The sequence below is a fragment of the Coloeus monedula genome (assembly GCF_965178545.1).
Source record: "Coloeus monedula genome assembly, chromosome: 2".
NCBI classification, from domain to species: Eukaryota; Metazoa; Chordata; class Aves; order Passeriformes; family Corvidae; genus Coloeus; species Coloeus monedula.
In genome coordinates, this window is record NC_138782.1 from 119,430,480 (window position 1) to 119,457,778 (window position 27,299).

Below are 27,299 nucleotides of genomic sequence, written 5' to 3' on the forward strand. Positions count from 1 at the left end.
AACAGAGGCGGGGCCGGCTCAGCTCCTCCGCGACATTCCCGGGAATTTTGGGAAGGGCGGGCGGGGGGTGCTCGTCCTTATCCCGAGGTTGCAGCCTCGTGGAGCCGTGCCTCAGTTTCCCCATTCCCGGCCTCCCGCGGCTGGGAAGGGAAGGGAAGGGAAGGGAAGGGAAGGGAAGGGAAGGGAAGGGAAGGGAAGGGAAGGGAAGGGAAGGGAAGGGAAGGGAAGGGAAGGGAAGGGAAGGGAAGGGAAGGGAAGGGAAGGGAAGGGTGGGAGGAGGAGGAGGGAAGGGTGGGAGGAGGAGGAGGGAGGGAAGGGTGGGAGGAGGAGGAGGGAGGGAAGGGAAGGGAGGGGTGGGAGGGGTTCGAGGGAGGGGAGGGGCGGCCCCGCTGCTGAATAATTCAGCGCTGGCAGCGGGGGAAGCTCCGCACCGGCACCGGCACCGCACCGAGCTGAGCTCCGGAGCGCGGCACCGGCACCGAGACCGGAACCGCACCGAGCTGAGCTCCGGAGCGCGGCACCGGCACCGAGACCGGAACCGCACCGAGCTGAGCTCCGGAGCGCGGCACCGGCACCGAGACCGGAACCGCACCGAGCTGAGCTCCGGAGCGCGGCACCGAGACCACACCGGGACCGGGACCGCACCGAGCTGAGCTCCGGAACGCGGCACCGAGACCGCACCGGGACCGGGACCGCACCGAGCTGAGCTCCGGAACGCGGCACCGAGACCGCACCGGGACCGGGACCGCACCGAGCTGAGCTCCGGAGCGCGGCACCGAGACCACACCGGGACCGGGACCGCACCGAGCTGAGCTCCGGAACGCGGCACCGAGACCGCACCGGGACCTCATCAGGCTCCGGGCACCTCACCGGGCTGAGCACCAGGACCACACCGGGCTGAGCACCGGGACCGCATCAGGCACCGGGACCGCATAAGGTACCGGACACTGCACCAGGACTGCACCGGGCACCTCGCTCTGCACCGACACCGCACCGGGACCGCCTCAGGCACCGGGAACCGCCCCGGGACCACCTCGGGCTCCGCTCCGAGACCGCCCCGACACCACCCCGAGCTCTGCACCGAGCACCGGGCACCGCAGCTGGATCGTATCAGCCACCGGGACCACCTCGGGACTGCCCCGGGCACCTCGAACCGCCCCGGGACCGCCCCGGGCTCTGCTCCGAGACCGCACCGGGACCACCCCGAGCACCTCGATCCGCACCGGGACCGCCCCGAGCCCTTCCCGGCGCCCCCCGGCCCCGTCCCGAGCCCCCCGCAGGGTCCCCCCATGGCTCTGGTGCTGCAGCTCCGCTCCGTCTCCGGCCTGCGCGGCAAAGGCGACCGCATCGCCAAGGCGGCGTTCCGGGGTACCGGGAGCGGGGACGGGAATTTGGGATCGGGATTTGGGCCGCCGGAATGTGGGGACAGGATTAGTGGAGCAGGATTTGGGGTGCAGGAATTGGGGGAGGGGGATTTGGGGAGCAGGAATTGGGGGAGAGGGATTTGGGGAGCGGGATTTGAGGGAAAGGATTTGGGGGGAAGGATTTGGGGGAGCGGGATTTGGGGGTGAGGCTTTGAGGAACAGGATTGGAGGAGCAGGATTTGGGGTGCATGAACTGGGGGAGCGGGATTTGGGGAGCGGGATTTGAGGGAAAGGATTTGGGGACAGGATTTGGGGAACGAGATTTGGGGTGCGGGATTTTGGGGTCAGGATTTGGGGGGCAGGGTCTGAGAGACAGGGTTTGGGGGGAAGGATTTGGGGGACAGGATTTTGGGGAGCGGGATTTGAGGGGCAGGGTTCGAGGGGGAGGATTTGGAGGCAGGAATTTGGGATTTTGGGAGCAGCATTTGGAGAGTGGGATTTGAGGGACAGGATTTTGGAGCAGGGTTTGGGTGCAGGATATGGGGGGCAGGATTTTGGGGGGGGTGCGGGATTTGGGATGCAGGAATTGGGGGATCAGTATGTGGGGAGTGGGATTTGGGGGGACAGGATTTTGGGAGCAGGGTTTGGGTGCAGGATATGGGGGGCAGGATTTTGTGGGGGCGGGATTTGGGGTGCAGGAATTGGGGGAGAAGGATTTGAGGGAAAGGATTTGAGGGATCGGGATTTGGGGAGCAGGATTTTAGGGGGGCAGGATTTTTTGGGAGCAGGATTGGGGGATGGGATTTGGGAACAGGATTTTTGGGGGCAAGGTTTGGGGTCAGGATTTGAGGGCAGGAATTTGGGAGCGGGATTTTGAGGACAGGAATTTGGGAGTGGGATGTTGGGGACAGGATTTGGCGGACGGGATTGGAGGTCGGGATCTGGGGACACGGAATTTGGGGGGTGGGATTCGGGGACAGGATTTGGGGATCAGGATTCGGGGAGTCCCAGCATCCATCCCTGCCTCAGTTTCCCCACGCACGACCCCAAAGCGGCTCTTTTGGGGTCCCCTCCCCACGGGTTCATCCAGGGAAAAGGGGGTGAATTCCCAGGGTGAAATTCCCGCCGGGAATCCGGCTGTGGGATCACGGCTTTGGAGGATCGAGGGTCGCAAGGAGAGATCCCGAAGGAATCCTGGTCTGGGATCCGGGATCAGCCGGGATTTCTCCCGAGGATTCCGCAGCTTCCGATTCCCGCCGGGATCCGCAGCAGCTCCAAAGATTTCCACGGGAAGGAGGAACAATTCTGCCGGGGATGTGGAAGTTCGGGAGCTGCCGGAGCTTTTCCAAGGCTTGGGAAAGGCTCGGGATGGGATCCCGGCTGGGGCCGGATCCCTCTTCCAGCGGCTGGGAATCCATGGAGGCGGAGTGGGATGAGGGCAGCAAGAGCGATCCCAGCTCAGGGAAGCGGGGGAATTCCAGGAATTCCATGGCCGGCCTGGATCAGCTTTCCCTGCTCTTAACGACCTTGGGATCATTAACCAGGGCCAATTAACCCTCAGTTCCCTGTGCTGCTTCCCAGCGCCAAGAAAATCCCCGGGAAGAGGCGGAATTCCCGGCTAACTCGGAGCCTGGAGCAATCCCAGCAGCGGGAATGGGATGCAGGGCGGGAAAAGCCACCTTGGGTTTTCCCAGTGAGCCCTGGGAGATCTCAAATTTCCAGTTTGGAACATTCCCGGTCCCGAATCCAGCCCAAATTCCCTGTGGGACGGACAGGATCCATCCCAGGACAGGATACAGGGAATGGCTTCCCACTGGGAAAGGAGAGCTTGGGGTGGGATCTTGGGAAGGAATTCCCGGCTGGGAGAGTGGGGAGGGGCTGGGCTGGAATTCCCAGAGAATCCCTGGAAAGGCTGGAGCAGCCTGGGATCATGGGAGGTGTCCCTGGAACGGGATGGGATTCAAGGTCCCTTCCCACCCAAACCATTCCAGGATGGAATTGCAAGGAAGGAATTTGGTGTCGCCTTCCAGGACAGTCGGATCAGGGTCCAGAGGTTCTTTCCCGGTCTTTTCCTTCCGTGAATTCCTGTGGAAAGGGGGATTGAGCGTCATGCTGGGATGAAGCTGATCTCCCTGGTGCTTCCAGGTGGGAATTCCTCTTCCCAGGCTCATCCAGGCCCTGGCCAGGAAAATCCAGCTGCTAAAAGGGGCTGGAAGCAGCTCGGGAAGCGATTCCCGGTGCGGTTGGACTGGGAAGCGATTCCAGGTGGGGTTGGATCGGGAAGCGATTCCAGGTGGGGTTGGATCGGGAAGCAATTCCAGGTGGGGTTGGATTGGGAAGCGATTCCAGGTGGGGTTGGATTGGGAAGCGATTCCAGGTGCAGTTGGATCGGGAAGCGATTCCCAGTGCGGTTGGATCGGGAAGCGATTCCAGGTGGGGTTGGATTGGGAGGTGATTCCAGGTGGGGTTGGATTGGAAAGCGATTCCCGGTGCGGTTGGATCGGGAAGTGATTCCAGGTGCGGTTGGATTGGGAAGCGATTCCAGGTGCAGTTGGATCGGGAAGGCAGCGGGGAAGCGGATCAGGATGGATCCATCCCTCGCACGCACCCGGAGAAGGATTTGGGCTCATTCCCTGCTCATTCCCTGTTCCAAAGCTGCAGCAAACCTCGGATCCGCAGGGGAAAGATCGGCTCCAAAGGCTCTCAGCATCTTTCCCAAATTCTTGGTATCCGAAGGGAAACCGAGGGAGCAGCTCCATAGGGACAGGGAATTCCGGGGACGATCCCCGGGAACCTCTTGGATGGGCAGCCGGAACATTTTGGGATGTGGGAGAACTCTGGGGCTGGAATCCGGGCTGCACTCTGGGCCGGAACGTTCCGTGGGATGCAGGAGCTGGTTCGGGATGAGGGGATGGGAATAATCCGTCAGGGTAAATAAGCGGGATAATCCTTAGGGATCACCCACACCGTGGATGCCAACAGCAGCAGGAACAGAAAGATGGGAGTTCTCCATTCTCTTGGGATCATGGAATGATTTGGGATGGAAGGGATCCTCAAGCTCATCCCATTCCAACCCGCCTGAGAGCTCCTCCCTCATTCCATGTCTTTGGGAATGCTCTGCTGCCCCCTCGCTCCATGAAAGTTTGGGAATGCCGGGCAGCTCAGTCCTGCTGGCTCCTCGTCCTCTCCGAGCAATTCCTTAAAATCCCTGAGGGAATTCTGGCGCTTGGATTAAACAGACGGTGCCCTGAGCCCCATCCCGGCCCCCAGGGGAATAATTCCTTGGGAATAATTCCTTGGGAACAATTCCTGCCTGGAAGGGGCTGTCCAGCCCCGGCACGGCTGCCCAGGGCAGCGGGATCCCCATTCCGGCAGGGATTGAAATCCCTGGGGATGCGGCACTCGGGGACACGGATCAGGGAATGTTGGGCTGGCTCCCAGAGGGCTTTTCCAAGAGAAGTAATTCCGTGATTCCGTGATTCCTTCCTTAACCAGGGCCCTGTCCTGCCCTGGGATGGAATAGGATGCATTCCAGGCACATTGACCTGGAATTCCAGGCCTGGAATGTGTCCAGTTGGAGCTCAGTCCCAAAATCTGTTGGGAAGAGCTTCCTGCCCTTTTCCAGTGCCTCTGGAAAAGCTTTGGAGCCTTGGCCATGGGATGAGGAGCCCTCTCCCAGCTCCCGGCTGGATTTTCCTCATTCCTCTGGTTTTCCTGGATCCCCGAGCCTGGCACGGGGATTCCCTTCCCGATGCCAGCCCCATCCAGCTTCTCCCTCCGGCAGCGCATCCCGAGGGATCTGGCGGAGCTCCCAGGCTCAGGTGGGAGAGGAAGGAGTGAAATCCGGGATGAAGCATTCCCGAGGCTGACACCGCGTGGGAAGGCCTTGGGATGACGCTGCTCCTCCTCTTCCGGGAATCCTGGGAGCTGCAGTGTTTTCCAAACCAGGGAAACTGAGGCACAAATGGAATTCCGGATCCATGGGAGCAGCCAGGGAGGGGGGAGAGTGGATCCTGCTCGGGAAGTGGAGGGAAAAGATGGATTCCGTGGCCAAAATCCACTCCCATCCTGGAATTTCAGGGCTTCCTCTCCATCCACAGCCTTGCATTTGACTCCCACATTCCCAAGGGATCCCTGTGCACTGTGAGGATCCGGAGGGGGGGGTTCAGCTTTGCCTTTAGGATTCTCCCAGTTTTCCATCAGGGATTTGGGAATGGGATTGAATTTCGGTGGCTCCAAAGGGCTCCCGGATCTGTCGCGGTTCCATTTCTCCCCCTCCTCGCTCCGCACATGGAAACAAAGCTGGGATGACTCCAGGATTTTTCGGGAATTCTGGCTTTTCAGCCTGGCTTCAGGGAAAATGCAGGAAAACGGGGAATTTTAATTACCTGGCCCGTTTTTTGGGAAGCTCCAGCAGGATCGGAGCTCTTCCAGAGTCACTTTCCCATGGGAATTCCCACTTGGAGTCCGGCTTAATTGCGTTTGTGTCCGGGGTAATTAGGGAGCCGGGAGTTAATGGATCACAGATGGATCGTAATGAGCTGCCAGGAGAGGCTTCCTCTCGGGAATGGGGCTGGAAAATCAGGGATGTCGCTCATGGATACCTCCTGGAGAACTGGCAGATAAAGATTCTGCCGTCAGGAAAAGTTGGGATGCTCCTGGATTGGGAAGGGTTGGAGCAGGGAGGTCCCACAGGATCAAGGGGCCTCTCTCAGGAGATGGGATTCAGGCGGAATTTTCCTTCCGGCTGTTCCCAACCCGCAGATCCCAAAATCCCAGGCTCTCCCACACCTTCATCCAACTGTTGTCCCTCTTTTTCCCTCTCCAGGGCTTTCCTTCTACACCCGAGTGCTGGAAAACTGCGAGGACGAGGCCAAGTTTGACGAGGTGGGAGAACTTTTCCATCCTTTTATCCCATAAATCCTTTTTGCTTTCCCAGGATTCCCAGTCCCGGTGAAATCCCTATTCCCAGTTATTGTTGCCACCCTTGTTGTCTGCTCCAAGGTTTTTCCTGGCAGGGCCCAAATGGGATTCCTGGCTGGACACAGGTGGGAAAATCCCTACGGCATTTTCCAAAGGGGGAATAAATGAAAACCACAAAAAAATTCCACGTTTTCTGCTGAAATTTCAGGAAAATTTGTTCATCCACGCTGGGAAAATCCGGCTGGGATTTTGGCTCCATTGTTCCTTCTCTCAGGAGGAAAAAGTCGGATTTTTTTCCCCTTGAAATTCCTTCTTTTTCCTTCAGAGTGAGGCCCTGGCACAGAATTCCCAGAGAAGCCGTGGCTGCCCCTGGATCCCAGGAAGTGGCCAAGGAAAAGGCTTGGAGCACCCTGGGATGGTGGGAGATGTCCGTGCCCATGGAATGGGATAGGATTTCAGGTCCCTTCCCACCCAAACCAGCCCGTGAACACTTCCAGGGTTGGAACGTCCCATAATTTTGGGAATTTTTTCCTCTCCAAGCCACATCAAATTCCATCTCCCACCCTGTGGGATTTCCCCCCCTCATTCACCATGTGCCGTTGGAAAGCTCTGTTTGGGAATGGTTTGGATCGTGTTGGCTCAGGAGCTGTGTCCAGCCTGGAATTCCAGCTTTTTTTAGGGAAGCAATTCCCTCCTGGAGCAGCCACAGGCTCCGTGTTCGATGCCGTGGAGGCATTCCCAGACCCAGAGGATCAAATCCTTCCCGCTGGGGGACTATCCAGGGAATCACCACCCTCGTGCTGGCACAGGGAATACCTGGGAATGTTTTAAGTTCAAACCACCTGGATTATCCATGGCAGATCCCAAATCCCGGAGCAGGAGGTGGCGGCCGGGTGGGATCGAGCTTTGATTCCAGGGAACAGGGATGGGATGAGGGAAAATGGCCTCAGGCTGTGCCAGGGAGGTTGGATTTTGGGAACAATTCCTCAGGGAAAGGGCGGCCAGGCCTTGGAAGGGGCTCCTGGGGAGGTTTGGAGTCCCCATCCCTGGAGGTTTCCAAGGAATTCCTGGATGTGGCACTTGGGGGCTCCGGTGGGGATCGGCCACAGCTTGGATTTGATGATCCCAGAGGGATTTTCCAACCTCAATAATCCCTGGATTCTGTGATCTCAGAGCTGGAAAAATCCATGGCAATTCCCTCTTTTCCTGCCACCGCTTCCCACGAATCAGGGGCTGCCTCCAGGCAGGATTTGGATTTCAAGCCCCGGTGGTTTCCATTTGTTTGGTTTCGCTCCGTTTCTTTTCCAATTATTTTCCCTCGTTCCTTAACGAGCTCTGCAAATCCTCGGCTGCTCCGGAGCCTGCCGGCTATTCCAGAGGCTGCACACAGCTCCCCAGTTAATCAGGAATGTTTGCGTTCCGTGCTGCGTCCCGAAGAGTTTAACCTTGGAGGGGCTTTTCCTGGAGATCTCCCACAGCTCGGGAGGGAAGGGAATCTCCGGGAATGAAGGAGCCTGAATTCCGTGGAGCTGCAGTTTTCTGGGATAATTTCGAACAGGCCCTGAGGGATGAGCTGCTCACATCAATCCCAGGAAACACGAACCATGGAAGCATGGAATGGGTTGGGTGGGAACTTCAATCCCATCCCATTCCATGGGCAGCGAATTCCCGATCCCAGGGTGCTCCAAGCCCCATCCAACCTTTCCTTGGACACTTCCAGGAATCCAGGGGCAGCCACAGATTCTCTGGGAATTCTGTGCCAGGGCCTTCCCTGTTGGTTTTTTCCCAGCATGTGGAAAACCCCTCGGATCAACCTGTGACTTTTCCAGACTTATTTTCCCCCTTTTCCTTTGGCAAACACAATCCCAAACTTTACCAAATCCCTGGACATGGCTCCCCACAATCGCGGCCATTTTCTCTGCCTTTCCTTGGATTTGGAGTGGATTTCCTTGGATTTGGTGGATCTGGAGCCCCCAAAGCACATTCGGGACCCTTTGGAAGGAGCTTGGACAGGGACAAGGGAACCTGGCTGGAAAAATTCCCATTTTTGTCCTCCTCTGCCTGGGAAAAGGAGCTGAGGGCTGATGGTGCAGAGGCCTGAAAAGTGGGAACAGAACAATTCCTCAGGCCAGAGAGGTATTCCCGAAGAATTCCTTCCTGGAAAGGGCTGTCCAGTGGTGGAGCCCCCATTCCAGGAGGGATCGAAATCCTTGTGGATGTGGGGACATGGATCAGGGGTGGCCTCATCAGCGCTGGGAATTCTTGGATTTGGGGATCTCCGAGGGCTTTTCCAACCCAAACAACTCCTTGGTTCCATAATCTTGGGATTGCCGGGGGATTTTATCACTGGATCCAATCCCTGGAGCATCAAAACCATTGGAAAAAAACAGGAAAAAGCAGGGGAAGGACTGAATTCCATCCCCACATGGAGAGCTTGGGATAAATCCTGCTGCAGGATCCAGAGCGGTGCCGGATCCATTGGCACCATTTCCCATTTCCTTTTATATTCCCGTAATTTTTCCTTTGCTTCCTTGGCTCTGCAGACAAATTAAAACCGGGAATAAATAGCTCGGGAATGAGGGCTGGGGAAGTGCTGAAGAGGCACCGGTTCCTTCCTGGGAATTTGCTGGATGAGCAAATTCCCTTCCCGTGGTTTTCAGTTCTGCTCTGCTGCTCCTGGGAGAGATCCCGGATCCGCTGCCTCCGGCACATTCCCAGCCTGGGATGCACCGGGAGCAGCTTGGGAAGGGGGGATGATTGGATTTGGGAGGCTCTGGGGCTTGGGAAACCAACGGGAATTCAGGGGGTTGGGCTGGAAGAGGGATTTGCCTTGGGAAGCAGAAAAATTAGGAAAGGGATTCTATTTTATGGAATGCATTGGGTGGGGAGGGAATTCAAGGATCATCCCATTCCAACCCCGACACCTCCCACGATCCCAGGCTGCTCCAACCTTTCCTGGGACACTCCCAGGGATCCAGGGGCAGCCACAGCTTCTCTGGGAATTCCAGCCCAGCCAGGAATTCCTTCCCAACATCCCACCCCAAGCTCCCCTTTCCCACTGGGAAGCCATTCCCTGCCTCCTGCTCCTCCAGCCCTTTCCCAAATCCCTCTCCAGCTCTCCTGGAGCCCCTTCAGGCTCGGGAAGTGGCTCCGAGGATTCCCTGGATCCTTCCCTTCTCCAGCTGGACATTCCCAGCTCTCCCAGCCTGGCTCCATATTCCCATCCTCATCCAATGTCCAGATTTATATTTTCCATATGTGCATCCATAAAATATTTGGCGCTGGGCACATCCTTAGCGACATCCCTATAAAACAGCCCTGCCGCCTTTTTCCTGGGAAAAGAGGCCTTTTCCCATCCTCATCCCCCCCACAGCAGCTCCCTGGAACACTCCTGCCTCATCCCTCTCTTCCTTTTCCCAAAAATCTCCTGGATCATCCTTGTCCTCCTTTTCCCAACTGATCCTCGCTCATCCCTCTCCTCCTTTTCCTGGAATGCCCCTGGCTCTTCCCTCTCCTTTTCCCAACCGATCCTTGCTCATCCATCTCCTCCTTTTCCCAAAAAACTCCTGGATCATTCTTGTCCTCCTTTTCCCAACCGATCCTGGCTCATCCCTCTCCTCCTTTTCCCACAACGATCCTGGCTCATCCCTCTCCTCCTTTTCCCAGACTTTCCGCTGGCCGGTGGCGACCAACATTGATGGGAATGAGATCCTGGAGATCCAAGTGTTCAACTACAGCAAAGTCTTCACCAACAGGTGAGTCCTCCCTTCCCAAGGATCCCATCCGGATCTTATCCCGCAGGAAGAGGCAGCTCCGGTTTGGTCCGGAGGCGGGAGGGTGAGGAATGCACCGGTTGGAGTTTCCCGGGAATTTCCAGTGCCGTGCGAGCAGCTCAGGGGGTGAGGAATTCACCCCAGGAATTCCGTGCCGCTCAGCTCCGATTTTTCCCCGAGTTGTGCCGTTTATTTCCATGAAATGTCTGTGTTTTAAAGGAAACTGGAATTTTCTGGTGGATTATCCAGGTGGAAGTTGATGCCAGAATGTGTTTTCCCAGATTTTCCAAATCCTGAAGGTGTTGGATTTATTGTCCAGGGAAATTGTGGCTGCCCCATCCCTGGAAGTGTCCAAGAAAAGGTTGGATGGGGCTTGGAGCAGCCTGGGATAGCGGAAAGTGTTGAGGTTGGAATGGGATGGGATTTAAGGTCCCTTCCCACATGGATCCATGAGGACCCCTGGAAAAGAGAAGGATCCAGGGAATCCATGGAGGCACTTCCCGAGCCTAAAGGGGCTCTGGAAGAGCTGGAATTTGGGATTTGGGATAAAGGCTGGAGGGGCAGGAGGCAGGGAATGGCTTCCCAGTGGGAAAGGGGAGCTTGGGGTGGGATCTTGGGAAGGAATTCCTGGCTGGGAGGGTGGGGAGGAGAAGAAAGGAGCTGGTGCTGGGAGCATCCCTCCAGGAATGCTGGGAATATGTGGAATAGGAAATCCCACAAAACCAAGGCAGTGCTGGAACTCCGGCCCTTTTTCCTTGTCCAGGAGTAAGTCGGAGGAGGTTGGGATGGTTCTGGGAACGTCCCTCCAGGAGTGCAAGGAATAAATGGGAAAAGAAATCCCACTAAAGAGGGGCTGTAACGGAACTCCAGCCCATCCTTCTTATCCAGGAAGAAGCTGGAGAAGGAGAGTGGAGAGGAGGGAGAAGGTTGGGAACATCCCTCTGGGAATGCAGGGAATATGTGGGAAAAGAAATCCCGTGGGCTGTCCAGAACCGAGTTGGAAGAGGAGGAAGAGAGAGGAGGGAAAGGGTTGGGAACGTCCCTCCAGGAACGGCGGGAATATATGGGATAGGAATTCCCGTCAAACCAAAGCAGTGCTGGAACTCCGGCCCATCCCCCAAATCAGCTGGAGGAGGAGGAGAGGAGGGAGAAGGTTGGGATCAGCGGGGCTGGGAAAGCTGATCCCGGTGCCCCGTGAATAATTCACACGCGGCTGATGAAGGCCATTGATCAAAGGCCTGGAAAAAGGCGGGATACCTGATCCAGACCCTCCGGAATGACGAGGGAGTCGCATCCGAGGGGCTGCTTTTGTTCCCTGTCTCTGTGGCCGTCAGCAGCAGACAATTAGCGGGAATATGATCCTTGTTTGGCCTCATCCAGGTGCCTCTGGATCCTGCTGGGTTCATCCCAACTCCAGAGGGTCCCTGGGAGTGTTCCCAGGGTGCTGAGTATCCAAGGAAAAGGGCAGGGTTGGATGTAGGGAGAAGCCTCCTAAGCCTCCAAATGGGCCCCGGCATCCCAAAATCCTGTCCCCAGCTCCTGGATTGGGAATCTCTAGGCTGGGATTCTCTCCAGGACACATCCAGAGCATCCAGGTGCAGGTGGATGAAGGGCAGGGCCACATTCTGCCTGTGGAAATTCCCACTGGAAAAGCTCCACACGAGGGAAGGATCAAAAATCGTGGGGCCTCCACACCCTGCAGAAAACCCAGGAGATTCCCATGGCATGGAATAATCCATCTGATCCCATCCCGGAAAATCCTGGTGTGAGGCGGGATGAGCTGGGTGGGAACACCGGGATCCTGCTGGGATTCAGTTGTTTTCCATGCTCCTCTGGGACACCTTCAGAATCCCTCCGAGATGGGAGAAAATTCCTGGGATGTTTTCCCGTGGTTTTGGGCCCTGGGAAAGGCTGGATGGAGGAAATCTGAGATCCCAGATTTTTGGGATTTGAGCAGGAAAAGCTGCAATGGGACATTCCTGAGGCATGTGGGAATGGGAATCACACTCAGGAGAGGGGAAGATCCAGAAAAAAGTGGAGGCACAACCAGGAATGAATCCAAGAGGCAGCCATGATCCAGTGGCTATGGAATACCATCCCTGTGCTCCCGTTCCCAAAGTTCTGGGACAGCCTGGACCAGCCTTTCCAAGCAGATTTTCCTCGTGCAGAAAACAGGGATAACACTGGGAAGAGATCCCAATCCTTCAGGAGCGTGCACAAAACCCAGGAGCTTTTGCTCCCGGGGGGTTCCGTCTCCTCCGTGTCCCTGTTTTCCTCTGGAGCAGCAATGGGATCCGGCCAAAGGCCCAAAGCCACATTCCAAACCCGGAGCAGGGGGCACAGAGGATTTTCCTATGGAAAACCGATCCTATGGAGAAGAGGCGGGAGCTGCTCCGTTACCCGGCAGGGACACAAAGAGCCGGATTCCGAAGGGTTTAATCCATCCCCGGAGTCTCCGGGATGGAAGCGGAGTTTGGTCCTGTCCTTTGTTCTTCTCCAGCCACGGAGATCCTGGCACAGCTCAAGCCCTTCGTGTCTCCAGAGGGAAAATTATCTCCGCGGAAAATTATCCGGTACCGGAACAGGAGAATGGGAAAAATGAACTCCGGAGCCAGAGGGTTCCCCCTTGTCCAACTGCCCTCCCCACACGGAGCAGTTACATGGGATTTTGGGATGGAATTCCTGCCTGTGAGGGGCTGGGATGGAATTCCCAGGGAAGCTGTGGCTGCCCCTGGATCCCCGGGAGTGTCCAAGGAAAGGTTGGACGGGGCTTGGAGCAGCCTGGGATAGTGGAAGGTGTTGGAGTTGGAATGGGATGGGATTTAAGGGCCCTTCCCACCCAAACCATTCCAGGATTCCATGCTGGAATCCTCGGTGCCCAATCCCTGCCTGCAGCCCCTCGTGTGGGGCCCCTTCTGCTCCGGCCACGTCGGATTTTGTGGAACTTTTCATTTCTGGATCAAAACTCGGAGCGACACCGAGCCGAACGCACCCAAACTGCCGCTTCCGGAATCTCATCCCGAATTAATTGCCTGGCAGGATATTCCCACACCCGGACCCGACTTCCCTTGTTATCCTACTCCACTTGTCTCTCAAAGAAAAATCCATTTATATGTAATGGGAATTTTCCTGAAGGAAAAGTGTGAAGAAACTCGGCTGGGGCAACTTTTACTATCCGGAGGCTGCTGAGCTGGAGCAGCTGGAGTGTCCCGGATTTCTCCCGGTTATCCAGGCAGAAAGGAACCCAGAGCAATTACGGGCTCCTGCAAGTGGAGTGAAGGGGATAATTAGGAGGGAAGCGATTTTGGAAGCTCTAATTCCAGGGAGTCCCACAATTCCAGATGAAGCTGCAACTTGGCTGGAGAGGGAAAAAGGCTCCTCATTCCGGAGCGAGCTCCGAGCTCCAGGCGGGAGCCACAAGAGGAAGCAGCTGGAATTAATCAGGATTGCCCAAGCAGGGATTTGGACATCCATGGAAAAGCTGCAGGTTCCAAATGGGAATGGAGACCTTCCGCTATCCCAGGGTGCTCCAAGCCCCGTCCAACCTGGCCTTGGACACTTCCATGAGGGTTCAGCAGGAGAATTCCCTGGGAAGGGGCCAAAAGCTGTGGAATCCATCCGCTTTCCTTATCCCACCTTTCCAGGGATGTCTGGAAGTGGGGACCAAACCAGGATGGAGGTGCCAGGATTTGGTTCTTGTCAGTTCCCAGGGAGGATGGAGGGATGGAGGGATGGAGGGAGGGACAGATGGATGGACGGATGGATGGACCCATGGATGGATCCATGGATGGATGATGGATGGAGAGAGGGAGGGAGGGATGGATGGAGGGATGGAGGGATCCATGGATGGATCCACGGAGGGATGGATGGATGGATGGATGGATGGATGGATGGATGGATGGATGGAAGGAGGGAGGGATGGACACAGGGATGGATGGGATGGGATGGAGGGATGGATGGAGGGATGGATGGATGGATGGATGGATGGATGGATGGATGGATGGATGGATGGATGGAGGGATGGATGGATGGATGGATGGATGGATGGATGGATCCATGGATGGATGGATGGATCCATGGATGGATGATGGACGGAGAGAGGGAGGGAGGGATGGATGGAGGGATGGAGGGATCCATGGATGGATCCACGGAGGGATGGATGGATGGATCCATGGATGGATGGATGGAAGGAGGGAGGGATGGACACAGGGATGGACACAGGGATGGATGGGATGGGATGGATGGATGGATGGATGGATGGATGGATGGATGGATGGAGGGAGGGATTGATGGAATGGAGGGATGGATCCATGATGATGGATGGAATGGATGGATGGATGGATGGAATGGATGGAGGGATGGAATGGATGGATGGATGAAGGCATGGATGGAGGCATGGATGGAGGCATGGATGGATGATGCCATTCCCAAAAAAGAGCCTCTCCCTGGCTTCAGGAGCAGAACTTGCCCATGGATCAAACAGCATCCAAGGGCTGAGGGAGCAGAAGAGGGAAAATGGGATTTCCTGGACTGGAGAATGCTCTTGGCACAGACAGGTGGAATTCCTGCCTTTGGAAAACTTCAGTGCTGGCAAAGCCTGACCGGATTCATGGGATTCACCATCACCCCTGGATGTCCCTGGAATTGCAGGAGGCATCCCTGGAAGTTGGGATGCACCACGAGGGCAAAGCCTGGTGGGTCCTGGGGTTTGGAGCATCCCGGACTCCCTGATCCCGGGATTTGAGCGAGCTCCTGGTACGGAACCAGCCTGGCTGGGGTTGGAAACCAGAGCTGCTGCTCCGGGCTGATAAAATTACGGATGACCCAGAAAATGTCCCTTTTTTCCATCAGTAGAAGTGCCGGGGAAGGGAGGGAGCAGGGCCCTGATGAATTATGGAACACTTGGAATTGAACGGCTGCACAGACGAGTCCTGAATATTTAATTCCGTCTTGCTCGGATCCTGCTGGGGGAAGCGGCTGGGAAAGGATCCGAGGAAGGAGAGGAGCTTCTCTGGGAATCTGTGCCAGGACCTCCCGACCCTCACGGCCGGGAATTCCTTCCCAATCTCCCTGCCCTCTGCTGCAGGGCTTGGAATGGCTCTGAGTTGCCTGCTTTTGTCATGGATTCATGGAATGGTTTGGGTGGGAAGGGACCTTTGGGATCATCCAGTTCCAACCCTGACACCTCCCAATATCCCAGGCTGCTCCAAGCCCCATCCAACCCAGGGATCCGGGGGCTGCCACAGCTTCTCTGGGAATTACAGCCTAGCCCCTCCCCACCCTCCCAGCTGGGAATTCCTTCCCAACATCCCACCCCAAGCTCCCCTTTCCCACTGGGAAGCCATTCCCTGCCTCCTGCCCCTCCAGCCTTTATCCCAAATTCCAGCTCTCCTGGAGCCCCTTTAGGCTCAGGAAGTGACTCCAAGGATTCCCTGGATCCTTCCCTTCTCCAGCCGGACATTCCCAGCTCTCCCAGCCTGGCTCCAGAGCAGCTCCAGCCCTCGGAGCAGCTCCATGGCCTCCTCTGGACTCTCTCCATCAGCTCCACATCCCGATGCTGGATCCTGGAGCTGGAGCAGCTCTGCAGGGGGACATTCCAGGAGGAAATTCCTGTTCTTTCCTCAGGTCTCTCTGGGCATTGAGCACCTGGGAGCCAAAAGTTCCTGGATCCACCTGGATCCAGGAGGAGCAGGGAAGCCACCACCACACCTGGGAATGTTTGGGATTCCAAACAGGTTAAAAAACAGGGACACCTGCAGGAATCCAGAGCCCTGCAGGCTCCACTCCTGAGGAATAGCTGGAATTGGCCTGGATGGTCCTCGTGGGTCCCTTCCAACTCAGGATATTCCATGGAATAAGCCCCAGCCTTTTCTCAAGGAATACTTTCCACAACAAAAGAGCTGCTGCTCTGGCAAACAGGGAATAACGTTGTTCTCCAAACCCTGAAATCCAGGTGGATCCAGCCGCTTTCTCCCCATCTTGGAGAAGAAGCAGGAGATTTCCATGGGATGCATTGCTCCTTCTGGATTGAGAATTACGGAGTAAACAAAGGAAAACTTTCCCTGCTCCGTGTCCTGCAGGGCACCTTGGAGACAGGGCTGGGATTGATCCGTGCATGGAGTGTGGAAAATGAGGGATGGAGGTGGAAGTCTTGCAGGGACCTGGAGGGGCTGGAGCGTGTCCAGGGCAGGGAACGGAGCTGGGAAGGGGCTGGAGCAGCAGGAGCGGCTGAGGGAGCTGGGAAAGGGGCTCAGGCTGGAGCAAAGGAGGCTCCGGGGGGACCTTTTCCCTTGCCACAGTTCCCAGGGAGGAGCCAGATGGGATTGGGATCTGCTCCCAGGGAACAAGGGACAGGAGGAGAGGGAACGGCCTCAGGGGAGGTTCAGGTTGGATACTGGGAACAATTCCTTCGTCTCATTGGATGGGGCTTGGAGCAACCTGGGATCGTGGAAGGAATCGGGTGGGATGGGATGAGCTCCAAGGTCCATTCCCACCCAAAGCATTCCGTGGTTCCATGTCCTGGTGCAGACAGATGAGGGACAGTCCCTGGTCCTTGTTTGAGTCACCAGCATGGAAAACACGGAGGACATTCCGGATGGAAAAGGCTGGTTTGGGATCTCTCAGCTTCATCCCAGGAATTCAAGACTGATGGCTCCCAAATTTCCTTCTTTCCTTATCCCAACAGCATTCCCTTGGAACGGCTCCTCTCCCACCTTCTCCGTTTTCCAGCATCTCCTGGATGAGCCCTGATCTGGGATCTCACCTCTCCCTAAGCAAAACGGGAAGCAGAGCCCCGCACAGCTCCTTGGCCAGCAAAGCCCTTTTCCCGTGAGAACCAGATCCTGGTGGGTGAAAGCTCCCAGGATTTCCTGTCCTTTGCTCCTCAGGCTCATCGGGACGTTCCGGATGGTCCTGCAGAAGGTGGTGGCGGAAGGGCAGCTGGAGGTGACGGACACGCTCATCGATGACAACAATTCCGCCATTCAGGTGGGTCTCCAGGGGGAACAGACAACATTCCCATCATTCCTGGATCCACGTGTCCATGTCTCCGCTGAATCTGTGGGAACGGGGGTATTGGTGTTCCCACCTGGGTCCTCAGCCTTGCCTTGATCCCGTTACTCCTGGTCTGAAGGGATGAGGCAGCCGGGGGTGTCCAGAGGGTGCACAGAGAAGCCTGGATTGGGAAAGTGTGGGAAGTTCGGGATGGGGAAAAGCAGGAATGGATCTGGTTTGATCCGAGCATGGACAGGGACCACCGGAGCCCAGGATGGAATCACTGAATTCCAGATTGGTTTGGGTGGGAGAGGAGCTTAAATCCCATCCCATTCCAATCCCAACACCTCCCAATAGCCCAGGCTGCTCCAGCCTGGCCTTGGACACTGCCAGGGATCCAGGGGCAGCCACAGCTTCTCTGGGAATTCCAGCCCAGCCGGGAATTCCTTCCCAACATCCCACCCCAAGCTCCCCTTTCCCACTGGGAAGCCATTCCCTGCCTCCTGCCCCTCCAGCCCTTTCCCAAATCCCAGCTCTCCTGGAGCCCCTTTAGGTTTGGGAAGGGGCTCCAAGGTTTCCCTGGCTCCTTCTCCAGCCGGACATTCCCAGCTCTCCCGGCCTGGCTCCGGAGCCTGACACTGGATCCATTCACACCCAGCTCCTCTCTGAGAAGGAATTTAAGGAATAAGGGACTTCACTCGGAATCCCGGCATTCCAGGAAGGGTCTCCCTTCCCTTTTCCTCCCTTTTCCATCCCCCACTTCCATAAAAATCCCTCTGAATGGATTCTGAGTGTCCTTTAGCATGGAATCCTGGAATGGTTTGGGTTGAAAGGGACCTTAAAGCTCATCCAGTTCCACCCCCTGCCAGAGGGCAGGGATAGATGGGATCTTGGGAAGGAATTCCTGTCTGGGCGGGGGCGGCAGGGGCTGGGCTGGAATTCCCAGAGCAGCTGTGGCTGTCCCTGGATCCCTGGGAACGTCCAAGGCCGGGTTGGAGCAGCCTGGGGTCGTGGAAGGTGTCAGAGTTGGAATGAGATGGGATTTAAGCTCCCCTCCCACCCAAACCAGTCTGGGATTCCGGGATTCCATCCCAAGCCCTGGCCAGGCACATCCTCATCCCCGTTATTTCATTCCAAAGCCCTCATTATTTTGCCATCAGAAATTTGGGAGCGTTTAACTCCCATTCTCTGATTTTCCTCTCTGCCCTCCGTGACACCGAAGGATCCTAAAAATGTGTGATTTTTCTCCTTTGGAGCGTGACTTTAATCAGGCAACTTCCCGGTATCCCAAGAGAGCAGCTGGAATTACTTCTTCCCCGATCTGCATCCTTTGCATTTTCCCTCCCTCCTCAGGAGCGTATTCCTTGTTTTTATGGCTTTCATTCCCTCTATCCCCCCAGGAGAAGCCGCTTAATTCAATCCTGCTCTCCTCCCTGCCAATCCCGAGCGTTCCGCGCATCTCCCCCTGTCCGCGGTGCTGGATGAGGCGGCGGCTTCCCGGGAAAAGGGGGAGGCCGATTTTTGATGGCAGCCCCGGGGCTGGATATCAGGATCAGAAATAGCTGCGTTTCCAAGCGCGTTCCAAAACTCCGTTTCCATGGGAAACGGCTCCCGGGAGATGGGAGCGCAGCGAGGGAGGCGGCGGCTGCTCCGCACGCGGGGAGCTTTTCCTCGGGATGGGGGCTCGGGATGAGGGGGCCACACCTGGACTGGGCCGGGGGGTGGGGCGGGTCTCATCCCGCTTTTCCCAGAGGGGTGGGAATTATGGGATTCCAGGCGAGGAGGTGCCTGAGGGATTTTCCATGTGATCCAAGGGTGTGGGAAAGCAGAGTCAGAGGCCAGAGGAGGCCGCAGAGATGCTCCCAGGGCTGGGAGAGCTGGGAATGTCCGGCTGGAGAAGGGAAGGATCCAGGGAATATTTGGAGCCGCTTCCTGAGCCTAAAGGGGCTCCAGGAGAGCTGGAATTTGGGAAAGGGCTGGAGGGGCAGGAGGCAGGGAATGGCTTCCCAGTGGGAAAGGGGAGCTTGGGGTGGGATGTTGGGAAGGAATTCCCGGCTGGGAGGGTGGGGAGGGGCTGGGCTGGAATTCCCAGAGAATCCCTGGATCCCTGGCAGTGTCCAAAGCCAGGCTGGAGCACCCTGGGATCGTGGGAAGGTGTCAGGATTGGATTGGGATGAGCTTTGAAATCCTTTCCCACCCCTCCCAAGGCAGTTTCTGGGAACAGCCTCATTTTTTCCATAATGGAACCCAAAGGAAAGGTTGGAATTGTTTTCCTTTCTCCGGGCTGGCTGAGAACCATCCCTGGCAGCTCCCATCCTCCCTCCTGACTTTATTGCCTCGGCCAGGAGATTAAAAACTCCAGGAATGCCAGAGCCAGGAGCGAAATTCCGGCCATGTCTGGTCTCCTACAACAGAAAAGCTGGGATGGCTCTGAATTAATTTTTTCTCAAGAACTAGGGGGGGAAAAAAATCCATAAAAAATCAATTTAAGATCAATTTTAAATCAATTTAAAATCCCCAGGAAAAGATCAACCCCCCGCCCCACCCCCACCCCAGCCCAGCAGGGGATTTTCTCCTTCTTCATTTTCTCTCCCATTCCATTGTTTCCAGCGGGAATTTCTCCTAATTCCAGCCCACACCTCCTAATTGCCCTTCCAAGGGATGATCCCACTCATCCCACAGATCTTTCACTTTGTTATATCCTTAATTTTTCCTGCCTCAAAAGGATATTTTAACTCCCAAATCCAGCTGGGAAAGGAGATTTTAACCCCAAAGGTTTGAAAATGTGAAAATCCCAATATTCCAATGTTGATCCTTGGTTTTGCTCCTCATTTCCTGGTTTTTTTTTTTTTTTTTTTTTTTTTTTTTTTTTTTTGACGTTCTCAAACAGCTTCAGGGGGTCACAGGGGGGAAAATTGGGTATGAATGACTCAAATTTGGATTTTGGCCAAAAAAGGAAGAAAAATCAATCAAAACCTTCTCCCACAGCTCCGTTCCCAGCTGGGATTGAGTCACCCTTCGGCTGTCACGTGCAGAATGCACAGGATCCCCGTGGAACTGTTGTTACCTTCCCAAATCTTGGATTTTCCAGCCTTCCAGCATCCCCTTGTTTGGAGCGAGGGAGGGGGGATGGGGAGCACCTCCTCTTACACATAAACATGGAAAAAGGAGGATTTCTGTCAGAAATTTCCCCTTTTTTGTCTTTCTTTTCCCCCCCCCCCCCCCGGTGTTTTTATCTCAAATCCATTGGTTTTGAATCCAAAAGAACAGATAATTTCTCCATGGAAGCGGAGTGGAGGTGGAAAAGTGCTTTTCCCTTGTACTTTGATCTCGGCAGCGGCTGTTGGCTTTTCAAAAGAGACATTTCTTAGGAGAGGGATTTTTTTTCTGGCTTTTTCCCCCCTGATTTGCTTCATCCAAATCGCAGCTTTTAGAAGGATTTTGGCCACCAGAGCAAAGGCAGCGGGATGAACTCTGATGGATTTGATTCCATTTCGAATCCAGGGAAAGATTTTAGGGAGATAAAGGGAAGAATTTAGGTAGAAAAAAGCTTGAAAGCTCCAAACCTGAATTTGCTGCAACCTGGAGTAAGTTGGGAACGGCCACATGGAAAAGGGAGAGGAACTTGCTCGGAGTTGGTTCATCCAAGGAGGTTTAGATTAGAGATTGGATCTGGGATCTTGGGAAGGAATTCCCGGCTGGGAGGGTGGGGAGGGGCTGGGCTGGAATTCCCGGAGAAGCTGGGGCTGCCCCTGGATCCCTGGGAGTGGCCCAGGCCAGACTGGAGCACCCTGGGACAGGGGAAGGGGTCAGGGGTTGGGATGGGATGATCCTTAAGGTTCCTTCCCAGCCAAAGCATCCTGGGATGCTGTGATTCCATGGAATTGTAGGACGCTGATGGCTGGAGTGGCTCCAGGCTGGGTTTAGAGCCAGAGACCTCAGAGCCCCTCCCTGAGCCTAAAGGGGGTCCAGGAGAGCTGGGATTTGGGAAAGGGCTGGAGGGGCAGGAGGCAGGGAATGGCTTCCCAGTGGGAAAGGGGAGCTTGGGGTGGGATGTTGGGAAGGAATTCCCGGCTGGGCTGGAATTCCCAGAGAAGCTGTGGCTGCCCCTGGATCCCTGGAAGTGTCCCAGGAAAGGCTGGACGGGGCTTGGAGCACCCTGGGATAATGGGAAGAGTCAGGGTTGGACCGGGATGGGATTTAAGGTCCCTTCCCACGCAAACCATTCCAGGATTCCATGATCCATAAGAAGCTTGAGATGAAGCTTGGACAGAGCCAGTGCCAGGCCCCTTCCTGTCCCCGGGCCCCACCAGGACTGGTCATGGCCAGGCTGGGAGATCCAAACCAGGGCTGATCCAAGATTCCCCAGGAATGCCCATTCCTAAAAAAACCCTGCCCTGCCTGGAGATGGGACCAGGCTGGAGTAAAGCACCACAAATCCAGGGATTAGCAGCATCGCAGGGTAAAATTCCCAGCAAAATGGTGGAGCAGGGAACAAAGCCCCACCAGGACCCGGCTCCATCTGCTCCCAGTGCCTTCAGCTGCTCCAAGGGCTTGCGGCTCTTCCGGACTTTTCCTGTCTCCTGGCTCTGCTGCAGCTGGTCCGGGATGCACCGGGAATTGCCGGTGAATCAGGACCATGGTCAGATCCCTCAAAAACTGCTGTCCAAGTATCCAGGAACAGAGAAACTTTGGGATCAGCAAGGCTAAAACATCCAACAGCTGATGCTCTTCCCGCTTTTTGGATTTCCCAGGATATTCCATGGGCGCTGATTGTGTCTCTCTGTGTTGCAGACCAGCATCTCCATAGAGATCCGGTACCAGGCTCTGGATGGGACGGTGGGCACCTGGAATGACAAGGAATTCCTGGAGACGCCCAGCATGCACTCGGAGGGGGATGGAAGGTATTCCTTGGAGACCGACAGCCTCCTGTCCGGCCACCGGCACGGCTCCGACGTCTCTCCTGGGAAATCCAACCAGCAATCCATGGAGAGGAGCTTCAGGAGGTAACGGGATGCGGAGATCTTGGATGTGGGATTGGGGGGGAATTGGAACGGCTTGGATTGTTGGGAAAGGGCAGCAGCATCCCAGTGCTGCTCCAGGGGGCATCTCCTGTCGTTGGAAGATCCATCGGAACAGCTCCAGGTGAGGGTGGGATCCAGGCGGCCACCGGCAGCTCCTGGTGCTCCACAGCTGGAGCTGAGACTTCTAAGACTGGACCACAGGGAGAGAAATTGTCATTCCATGCAGATCCCGAGGGATGGAGGGTCAGGCTCCCCAGACCCCGAGGGATGGAGGGTCAGGCTCCCCAGACCCCGAGGGATGGAGGGTCAGGCTCCCCAGATCCCGAGGGATGGAGGGTCAGGCTCCCCAGATCCCGAGGGATGGAGGGTCTGGCTCCTGGTTGGACCTCACTGGTGGGATTAAGTCCATGTGGGATCTCAGGTGTCCATGGAGTCCATGTTGCTCCCAGGATTGAGGTCCCAGGGCAGTCGCTGGGATGTCAGTCCCTCCCCAGGATAAGTGAAATCCCACACCAGGCGATTCCCGCTGGGAATTCCTGAGGAATCCTGTGGTGGCAGGTGGGAACACCTCCAGTTCTTCCAAGGGATGTTGTTCCAGTTTTCCATCCATTTAAGGATCCATAGCTTCCCTTGGGTGTCTTTGTGAGCTCAGGGGATCTGCCCGTGGATGAGAACAATCCCAGGGACTGAATCCCAACATTCCCTGGCACAAAGCTGCTGGAACCAGCTGCAATCCCAGCCCAGTGAGTGGGAATGCTGCAGGTGACTCCACAGGGATAAAGGGCGAGCTGGGACCAGTTTTCCAGGAGCCTATGGACACTCAGGGCTCCATCTTTGGATGGTGGTGGAGTCCCCATCCCCGGAGGTGTCCAAGGAATTCCTGGAGGTGGCACTCAGTGCTCTGGGCTGGGGATAAGGGGGGGATCAGGCACAGCTTGGACTCGATGATCCGGGAGGGATTTTCCAGCTTGTGGGATTCTGTAATTCCAGGATATGCAGCCACAAGGGCATTCATGGAATGCCAAGATGGATTTTCAGGCAGCTTTCCGCAGTCTTTGGAGTTGTGTTCTCTGGGGTGGCTTCGTCTGTGGGTCTCCACTCTGGGAGCTCTTGAATCCATTGGAAAAGGGAACAGTTGGAAGAGGGGGGACACGTCAAAGCCCTGAAGTTGCTGGAATTCTTAAGGAATGAGATGGAGATGGAGGGGAGACTCTGGAAGTGGGAGAGGGGGACGGTGAGGGCAGAGCTGGGTCCTGGTGTCACCCACGGCTCCCTCGGGATCACCACATTCCCTGTCTGCTCCTCACGGACCAACCACTTCCACAGTGATAGATAAAGGAGGACAATCCTTGTACTCCCAAATCATGGAATCATGGAATATCAGAACCATTCCAGCTGGAAAATCCCTCCGAGCGCACTGAGTCCGAACACTCCCCCAGCACAGCCAAATCCCTAAATCCACATGGGGAGCCCAGCCCGGAGCTGTGAATCCAAACACAGCCCTTGGAATCAGCTGCTTTTTCCATTCCATTTCTCCCCCTCAGGGTTATCCTGTTTTGGATCACATTCCATCCGGGATTAGCACTTCATTGTGGCCAAAAAAAGGGGGGAAAACGGCTTTTTCCCTATGGATGGAGACAGAGGGAATATCCCTCTTAATTGCTCGCGTCCCTCCAAGGCAGTTCATTAACTGTGGGAACTGGGCTGAATCCAGGGAATTTTCAAACAAATTGGAAGTGCAGCTTTATTTCCCGGCCCAGCGAACCGGGACGAGGCTGAGCGGGAATGTGCCAATGGATTAAAGAGGCGGATGCCGGGCAGGGAGCCAGGAATGGCATGGCTCAGAGTGGGGGTCAGGCTGTCTGGGATGGGAAATCCGATCCTTCCTGCGCCACTGGAATCTGGGGATGCAGGGAGCACGATGGATGCTCCGTCCCTCATGGGAGTGTCCAAGGCCAGGTTGGAGCAGCCTGGGACGGTGGGAGGTGTCCCTGCCCATGGCAGGGGTGGGACTGGGTGGGATTTGAGGTCTCTTCCCACCAAAACTGGGATTCGTGGATTCCAGGGAATTGGAGGATGCTGCTGGGATGGCTCTGGGATGGGTTTTCCAGTTTCTCATCAGATGAATCCTGTGGGATGCAGCTCCATGGGATTAAAGGAAAAAAATAAGGATCCAGGGGGAGCTTGGAGTCCTTTCTCGAGCCTAAAGGGGCTCCAGGAGAGCTGGAGAGAGATTTGGGAAAAGGGCTGGAGGGGCAGGAAGCAGGGAATGGCTTCCCAGTGGGAAAGGGGAGCTTGGGGTGGGATCTTGGGAAGGAATTCCCAGCTGGGAGGGGGGGGAGGGGCTGGGTTGGAATTCCCAGAGAAGCTGTGGCTGCTCCATTTTAGGAGGAGTTGTGGGATTTGCCAAGCATGGGATGTGCAGAGCCGTGTCCTGGGTGGCGGATCCAGGTTGGATTTTGGGAGCAATTCCTGCCTGGAAAGGGTTTTCCAGCCTTGGCACAGCTGCCCAAGCCAGGGCTGGAGCCCCGATCCCCGGAGGGACTGAAATCCCTGTGGATGTGGCACCTGGGGACATGGATCAGGGGTGGCCTTGGCAGTGCTGGGAATGGTTGGACTCCATGAGCTTCGAGGGCTTTTCCAACCCAAAGGACTCGGTGATTCCATGATTTTGGAATCCCGAATCCCAGGAAGGACAGAGCTGATGCTGGCAGTATTCCCACCAGGATGGAAGAGGAAGAGCTCTATTTCCACAGCGAGGACGAGCTCCTGGGAGAGGGGGATTCCCTGAGCCAGGGATCCCTGGACACGAGGTAGGGAGAGGCTCTGCAGTGCTGTGCTGCTCCTGCCTTTTCCCGATGGATCCCCCACAGGAATTGTCCCTGAATTCCCATTCCTGGGCTGCCGGTGGGGAGGAGAAGTGATGGAACAGCCAGAAAAGCAGCCTTGGAATGGGGTCCCGGACAGAGATGGGGGTCCTGGCTGGGACCAGATCCCGGGATCAGCCATTCCCATGGGAATCAGTTCCCTGTGTGTGCATGAAGGTTTGTTTGCTGTGGTGTTTCTTGGAGTGCCAAAAAGAGTTTGGGAAGGAGCCGAAAGAAAAGGGAATTCAGGGAAAACCCAGGGATCATCCCAAGATGAGCTCAGCTCACAGGAAGGAGAATTCTGGGAGAGGTTCCTGAATTTCTGTGGGATAAAGGATGGCAGGAAGGACATGGAGGGGCTCATGGATTTAACACTGGATCAGCCTGGGGTAGGGCAGAGTTGGATCAGGTGATCCCTGTAGGTCCCTTCCATTGGAAAATATCCCATCCCATCCCACTGATCCCATCCCATCCTATCCCATCCTGTCCCATCCCATCCCATTGATCCCATCCCATCCCATCCTGTCCCATCGATCCCATCCCATCCCATCCCATTGATCCCATCCCACTGATCCCACTGATCCCATCCCATCCTATCCCATCCCATTGATCCCATCCCATCCCATCCTGTCCCATCGATCCCATCCCATCCCATCCCATTGATCCCATCCCATCCTGTCCCATCGATCCCATCCCATCCCACTGATCCCATCCCATCCCATCCTGTCCCATCAATCCCATCCCATCCCACTGATCCCATCCCATCCCATCCCGCCTTTTCCCTGGCTGCGCCATGCACTCCTTTGGATTATCAGGGCAGAAAACCAGACCTGGACCAGGATTTTCCATCCCAGGATTCCTGATCAACCTGGATCAATCCTGGCTGGGAGGGGCAGGAATTGCCCCAGCCCTTTCTTCTGGAAGTCAGGGATGAGGGAGGATGTGGAGATAAAAGTTGGAAGAGGGAGATTCCTGCGGCAAAGCCGTTTAAATGGGGTTTTTAGGGATAACGGGAATAGAGGCATCCATAAAAGCAGCAGGAAGGGGATGATGCAGGGAATACTGGAAATACAGGAAATTCCCTGGGATAGGAAAGGTTTATCCCCCATCCCAAACAATTCCCAGATCTCGGCACCTCTGGGATGTTAATGGCGTTTTATCCCTGTTTTCACTGAGATTCCCTAGAGGATTTTCCTCCGGGAAATTCATGGCTCAGGTTGTAGCAACTCCATGCTGGGGTTTACCAGGAATCAAAAAAAGGCCGGAAAAAAAAAGAAAAAAAAGGAAAGAGGTTCCACATTCCAGCTTTTGGGAAGGATCCCAGGGCACTTGGACGTGAACCATCCTTTGGAATCAAAGGGAAAGGCTTTCGTTAAAATTCCTTTGGGAGCAAAAATGTCCCAGCTCCTTTGGAAGGCCCTTCCTGCTCCATCACTTATAGATCCCAGACCTGGGAAAAATTTGGATTGGAAGAATAAAAATAGGAATTTTGGTGCTTCCAGAGCTGCGATTCCAACAGGGAACTTGGCGGGATGCGGAGGGCTCCTGCTGGACCCTGTCCTGGCCTTCCTCATCCTCATTCCCAATCCCATTCCCCATCCCATGCCCCAGGATGTCCTTCCTCCAGCCCAGGGATCCCTCTGGATTCCCTGTTCTCCACATGGATGGAAGGTTTGCGGGAGGGGTCAGGAATGGGCAGAGGGGCAGGGATGGGAAGGAAAAGGGGAGTGGGATACACAAGGAAAAGTGGGATAAAGAAGGCAGGGAGCTCCCTGTCCCTTGAATGTCACAGGAGCAGCCTCAGGGATCGTGGGCCAGGCCAATCCACAGCCCTGGAGACAGGGAATTGCGAACCTATGGAATATTCTGGGTGGGAAGGGACCTTAAATCCCATCCTGTTCCAATCCCGACACCTCCCACTATCCCAGGGTGTCCAAGCCCCATCCAGCCTGGCCTGGGACACTTCCAGGGATCCAGGGGCAGCCACAGCTTCTCCGGGAATTGCATCCCAGCCCCTCCCCACCCTCCCAGGGAGCAATTCCTTCCCAAAATTCCATCTAAATCCAGCCTTTATTGGTTTAAAGCCTTTCCCCCTTTTCCTGGCATTCCAGGCCCTGCTGAAATCTGTTCCCAAACATGGGGACCTGATTTAATTTCAAAGACTTTTCCCATAATCTCAGACATTCCCTGCCCTGTGCTGCCTTTCTCCCAGCCCACTCCCAACCCTGAGCCCCTTTTCCTCCTGGAGAATCCCCTGGGATCCGGGCACAGACATCCTGGAGAGGCTTGAGCCCAGAGATCCCAGAGTTTGGCAGCTCTGGAAGCAGAGGAAGATCCCTCTCCAGCAGATCCAGG

General features: G+C 55.9%; 1 protein-coding gene across 3 annotated transcripts in view; it reads left to right on the plus strand.

The window, feature by feature from the left end:
• Window positions 1-1,289: 1,289 nt before the first annotated feature.
• OTOF (otoferlin) overlaps window positions 1,290-27,299 on the plus strand; it is a gene marked incomplete at both ends in the record, with an annotated part of 78,284 nt that continues 52,274 nt past the window's right edge. Inside the window, 6 exons of one of the 3 annotated variants that reach the window (XM_082276672.1) lie at window positions 1,290-1,368; window positions 6,193-6,251; window positions 9,954-10,042; window positions 16,948-17,047; window positions 21,848-22,059; window positions 24,804-24,890. In XM_082276672.1, the coding sequence (XP_082132798.1) occupies window positions 1,290-1,368; window positions 6,193-6,251; window positions 9,954-10,042; window positions 16,948-17,047; window positions 21,848-22,059; window positions 24,804-24,890 (626 nt within the window). Of the gene's footprint in view, window positions 1,369-6,192; window positions 6,252-9,953; window positions 10,043-16,947; window positions 17,048-21,847; window positions 22,060-24,803; window positions 24,891-27,299 lie in introns of those variants that run through there. The other 2 variants (XM_082276673.1, XM_082276674.1) reach the window with 2 other exon arrangements.